The sequence below is a fragment of the Coregonus lavaretus genome (assembly GCF_964263955.1).
Source record: "Coregonus lavaretus genome assembly, chromosome: 7".
NCBI classification, from domain to species: Eukaryota; Metazoa; Chordata; class Actinopteri; order Salmoniformes; family Salmonidae; genus Coregonus; species Coregonus lavaretus.
In genome coordinates, this window is record NC_139994.1 from 13981805 (window position 1) to 13987521 (window position 5717).

Here is a 5717-nt window from a genome sequence, read left to right on the forward strand (position 1 = left end):
TATGCGACCTGACCAATGAGGTAGGTAATGCTAGCATATCTCATTGTTTATTAGCTAACTAACTTAGCTAGCTACTAAACTAGCTCTACTCACCTATTAGCTAGCTAGCTAACGTTGAACTACTGTTACACATTTTAATCCCCGGTTTTCAACGCTGATAGTGGTTATTACAATAAAATTAGTTTCGTTTGATAAGATATGACTTAGTAGGTCGGTCAGATAGCTAGGTATAAAGGAACGAAACCAACTTCACTCGCCCTCTTTCCTATCTCAACCACAGACTGTTCTCAACCCAGTCCAGTAGGTGGCGGTAAAGGCAAGGAAAGGTGTGACATCCTCCATAAAACTCGAGGGAAGAAGACGCCGCTTGGACGTTTTTATTTAGCCGAAGCCTGTGTTAGCGAACAAGTGACTTCCCAGACACCGGCAAGAAATAAGAAAGCACAAGACGGACAAACTGATAACCTTCATCTACTCGTTATTAGCAGCTATCCGGAATTTTGGCTGACCGAAAAAACATTGTTTTCTGAACTAAGTTAGGTAGCATGGCGTGCGGAGCTACTTTGAAGCGTTCAATGGAGTTTGAGGCCCTTCACAGCCCTCAATCTCCAAAACGGCGGAGGTGCAACCCTCTGCCAGGGACCCCGGTCACCCTGTCGCCAAAGCGGTGTAACCTGCTTTCTGATACCGGTGACAGTTCGATGTCTCCCCAATCAACTTGTGGAGGAGAACATAGACTTACCCCAGGTTACTTGTTTGCCTGAAGAATGTAAAAAATGAGCTAACGTTAGATGGTGGCCATTGTAGCTAGCTAGCTAGTGCCAGTGGCTGAAAGTAGCGAATAGTAAAATATGGGATCAGACATTGTCATTCAGCAGGCTGTCTAGCCAGCTAACGTTATCTATCTAATAATGAACCTGATTTACAGGTTGTAGTTAGTAGGCCTAACATTGAAGCAAGACTAACATGATGATGTTCTAGCTTGGCATATAGCTAGCTAATGTTACCCACTCAACTCTGTAGTTGGCCAGAATGAACCCAGCCCTGATTGTAACAAACATTATTATACTGTATAACAGTGTAGCATCAAGTTGATGATCACACCAGGCTAGGAAATACATCCATCCAGGTACCAAGTTGAAAATGTGTTTGTTGGGTTGATTGGGTGCATGGATATGTGACCATGTTTCATGCATCGTCACACCCAATATAAATGTGAGGCCTGGGCTGTTGCCTGAGGAAACACCCTTTCCAGTATAAGCCAACCACGATAAGCTGACTTTTTCTGTTTCTTCCCTCCACAGAGCAGATTGTCCATAATCTTAGGCAAGAATACAGCCGCTACCAGCGGAGGTGGCAGCTTGAGGGGGGCTTCAACCAGAGTGAGTCCCAGACTCCAAGTGATGGCCCAGGTCAAAGCCCTGGTTTCATGGCACCAAGCTCCCCACCAGGTCTGTTTTTAAGCAGTTATCCCTCACCAAGCTGAAGATGCTGTCAGCATCTGATTACAAATACACTTACTGTAATGGTGAATAACAGTTAACTCACTGTGCTGTCTCTTGTTTGTAGTGTGGGGAAGAAGAGCCACAGAGTAAAATCCTTAAGAAAAGATAACTCACGCTCACCTCTGCATGTTTATTCTCAATGTTACAACAATTGCAGAAGTAAACCAGACCTAGCTCTTTTTAACCAGATTGTGTATGTGCAGTTGTCAGACCAAAGCTCATTCCTTGTCATGTGTTGATTTCCCCAGGAGTTTCTATGAAGAGGGACCTGCCCTGCTTCACATTGCGCCAGGTTGGCTCTCTGTGTGAACGAATCCTCAAGGACCACGAGGAGACCATCCGTGAAGAGTATGAACAGATCCTGAACACTAAGCTGGCGGGTATGCTGACTCTGACTTCCTTATTACAGATATGGGCCTGTATTCATAAAGCAACTCAGAGTAGGAGCGCCGCTGATCTAGGATCAGTTTAGCCTATTAGATCATAATGAATAATATTAAATGGACAGGGGGGGACCTGATCCTAGATCAGCACTCCTACTCTGAGACGCTTCATGAATACGGGCCATCTCATGGTATGACAACTTAGTCTAATCCTTTTAATTCCATAGATAATTTGATGTTTTTGGTTCCTTCCCAGAACAATATGAATCGTTTGTAAAGTTCACACATGACCAGATCATGCGACAATATGGCGCCAGACCCTCCAGCTGTGAGTTCCAACGATAATCTAAACACGCACACTAACTTTTATCCTCGGTTTCCCCCCAGTGCCTGTTTTAATCAACATTTTGTTTTATTTTTCAGATGTCTCATGAACGCTTAATAGTAAGCTACCTGCACTCACCTCAAGACTGCTGCTCTTCAATCTCCAAGTTTTTCTTCACTACTTCAGTGCTATGATTTCCTTTTAAAACGCTCAATATTCTGGGTCCGAGTTGGACTGTACTTGTGTGGATGTGCTCTTTGAGAGATGGATGGTAGACTTGCATTTTCAAGTGCTGTGGAAAGCTGGGCTGACGTGACTGTTCAATTTAACCTGCCAAAACTCACTGCTGCAGCATTTAACCCTACATGCCTTTTTACATTTTTTATTTTCACAAAACATACTTGAAAAGGTGGTTTTATCTTTTGATTTTAGAAATGAGTTATTTGCGCTTTATGTAAATGGTATTTGATATATTATACAGTAGAACTTTGGTGTACTACAGTCAATTGCAGTTTTGCTTTTCTTTATACATATTTTGTACAGAGTTGTTTTGGGTGATTCCCTTGTTTTACACATTGTAGGGTTCTTAGACATTCTACCAGATTATGCTGCAATTGAGGAGATTCCAACACACCATGCGTGTCTGTATACTGAGCTCTTTCTAAAATATGCAGGCTATTACTCCCAACAATACCAAACATGGATGGAAGGGCTCAATTGTTTACTGGTTATGACCCTTCTTACAGGGATAGACAGGATGAGGGTTTTCTTTCCAGGTCAGCAAAAAATGGAGGCTGAAATGTATGAAACTGCACAGTCACCTCTTGGTTTGGAATAAAAACATCTGTATAGATTTGAGTCTGTTATCGATATTGTAGCGACCTTACCCAACACCTAGCTACCTCGTCAAAAGGTTCGGCTCTCTTGGTGTAATGGCTACCTCCCCCCCTTATTGGCTACAATATACTTGGGCCCTTGAGGTTTGTAATGGAACTTCACTCATTGTTGAGGCATGCTCAATGTTTTTCTTCTGTAGCTGGCCCTATGTACTCTCTTTTTTTGTATATTCAATTTGTTGAATTATTACTTATGATTTATATTAACTCTTCGAGTGTACTGTGATATATTCTATTAAATTAAAAATGTTTAGGAGATGAGTTAGTCGACCCTGTAGTACAGGTGGTGTGTTCTGTAAAGCCTGTGATTAGGTGAGGAGGGATTATGTAGTGTTACACATCACACCACTGAATACAGGGAATGTACATCTTAATGGATGGCTTTGAGTCTAAAGAAAACTGATTTTCATCATTCAAACGTGAACTAATGTGTGTCTACGCATAAGCTGTACACATACAATGGCACGCCTACCATTAGGACACGCCATTTGATTTTTTTTCTTCAATTCTCCAGTTGAGTGTGGTTGTGGTTTCAGTTGCTCAGATGTACAAGAAGCTCTTGATATCACCTTTTTACCCAAAATATCCTGAACCGTGAAAAAATATTTGTCCTAAATACTACAATGTATTTTAAGGTCAGTTTTGTTGAACACAATTATAACATTGTTGAATAAATACTTGATTTGAAGGGAATCATTTTGAATGTAATTATTGTGAGAGTAAATTAAGTAAACCTAATACGGGTCATTTCACACAGGTGTTACATTGTAGCAAATGGAGCACCAGGTGGCTGCACTGAGCATTCTGAGTGGTATAAAGCTAATTTTTCATAGTTATGAAGAATATCAGACCATGAAACACAGTATCACAAACACATGAAAGATCAATTGTATCGAAAGAGTGCAGTACATTCAATATACTGTCCAAGTACACAGTTCTGATTGCTAGAAACTTGGTTACTCAGGAACAATTCGTATGAGGGAGAGAGAATTCCAAGTTTTTGGCTTGTTGCTTTACAATTTACACAACAGCAACAGGAAACTCTCCAGTCTCCACCAATCACAATGACATTTGAGCTGTGTGTCAGTTTCTGTTTTAGACAACTCCAAAGCCGTTATAGCGAGCAATAGTAATGGCGTCTTTTTGTAGGCACTAACAGATGCTAACTCTGCCATGACTCATTGGCCAAAGCCTATGGGGATATACGTTTTTGTAGGGTTTTTGGATAAACACTGAAAATAAGGTCTGTGGTAAACATGGGCTTAGGAGATCTTATACGTTTTGTTCTATGAGATAATCATTAGCTATCATCACTTTGTGAATTTTGAAGCATTTATGTAATCAAAACAAGCATGTAAAGTCTTCATAATTTATCAAGTTAATGTTAACTGACATATCTCATAGAACAAAACTTATAAGATCTCCTAAGCCTGTGTTAACCTCAGACCTTATTTTCAGCATTTATCCCAAAAACCCATTCATTCCCCCACAGGAATGGCCAACGAACCAGTGGTAGAAAATGCTAACTCATTTCAGTTTTTTAGGACTACAAGCTGTCGAGCTCTAAGAGAATGACAATAGTAGAGTAAGGTAAAACAGAGACAGTGACATCCAGGCAGACTTCATGTACGGTAACTTCAAATGTTCATTTTTCAGTGGAAATAGAGGCAGCCTTTTTTCACACACATAACTTACATAACAGGGTGTTCGTACCTCATTGAAACAAAAAAAGGGCCTGGATTGGCTGGTTCCCGTAGTATTAGTAGGCCACTGGGCACAGTCAACAAAACCAAACCTGCCAACAAGCCATTCCCATTGATTTCCTGTAAATAGAATAAAAAGCATGCGATAGCTGGGGTGACCAACTTCATTAGATTCACAGGGAGTCATCCATGTATGAAATAGGACATGGCCGATTGATCCTCAGGACGGAGAAAATGCATTGATCCAAAAGTAAAGTGTGCCATTGTGGAAACACTCTCATTCAGTATGACACGCATTCACTTGGACTTGTATATGTGAAGAGCAACTAAGATACAAAAATATAGGCCTGGACCCAAATCCCTTGAATTGTGAAGTGAACAAAGGGTGACAGTGAGGTTGCAACAAGAGGTTGTGACAAGCCATAATTATCTTAGTTTTTATACTACATATTAGAATACATATTTTATAGTACATTTGTGAGGAAATGCTATTTATAATATGTCTATACACGAATAAAGTTGTGTACATCACATATGCATGTTTCCTTTATAATTCCCCACATTTCATCCAATATCCAAACAGTTTTTTTAAACCACAATATTGGTGTGGGATTCAAGTTTAAGTTTCAAGTTAATGTCCCCTGCACTACAGTGAAATGCCTTTCTTGCGAGCTCTAAACCCAACGCAGTAATCAATAACAATCTAATACTAAAAATAGCATAAGGTAGAACGAAAACACACAATAAATAAAAATATGAAATACTAATGGGATCAGTACAGGTGTAGCTTCTGTTCATTAAAAGTCAGTGGGATAAATGACTGGGATAGAATACATTTGTTTTGAGGATGAACTAAGACTAGAAATATCACTTTAATTGGAGGTGGAAGATAGCCAGCTGCTGGT

General features: G+C 40.2%; 1 protein-coding gene across 1 annotated transcript; it reads left to right on the forward strand.

Moving 5' to 3' along the window:
• Positions 1–340: 340 nt before the first annotated feature.
• Positions 341–3802, forward strand: LOC311132815 (akirin-1-like). The gene is made up of 5 exons (XM_084166158.1): positions 341–747; positions 1305–1451; positions 1754–1885; positions 2145–2216; positions 2312–3802. Exons 1-5 carry the CDS (start codon positions 546–548, stop codon positions 2320–2322), a joined length of 564 nt encoding a protein of 187 aa, XP_084022284.1. The 5' UTR covers positions 341–545; the 3' UTR covers positions 2323–3802.
• The last annotated feature ends 1915 nt before the right edge of the window (positions 3803–5717 follow it).

Excerpts from the sequence above, each read along its gene's own strand:
- LOC311132815 (XM_084166158.1), top strand. The coding sequence starts at position 546 with ATGGCGTGCGGAGCTACTTTGAAGCGTTCAATGGAGTTTGAGGCCCTT. Across the intron at positions 748-1,304 it reads AGAACATAGACTTACCCCAG|AGCAGATTGTCCATAATCTT; the intron begins GTTACTTGTTTG and ends TTCCCTCCACAG. Across the intron at positions 1,886-2,144 it reads CCTGAACACTAAGCTGGCGG|AACAATATGAATCGTTTGTA; the intron begins GTATGCTGACTC and ends GTTCCTTCCCAG.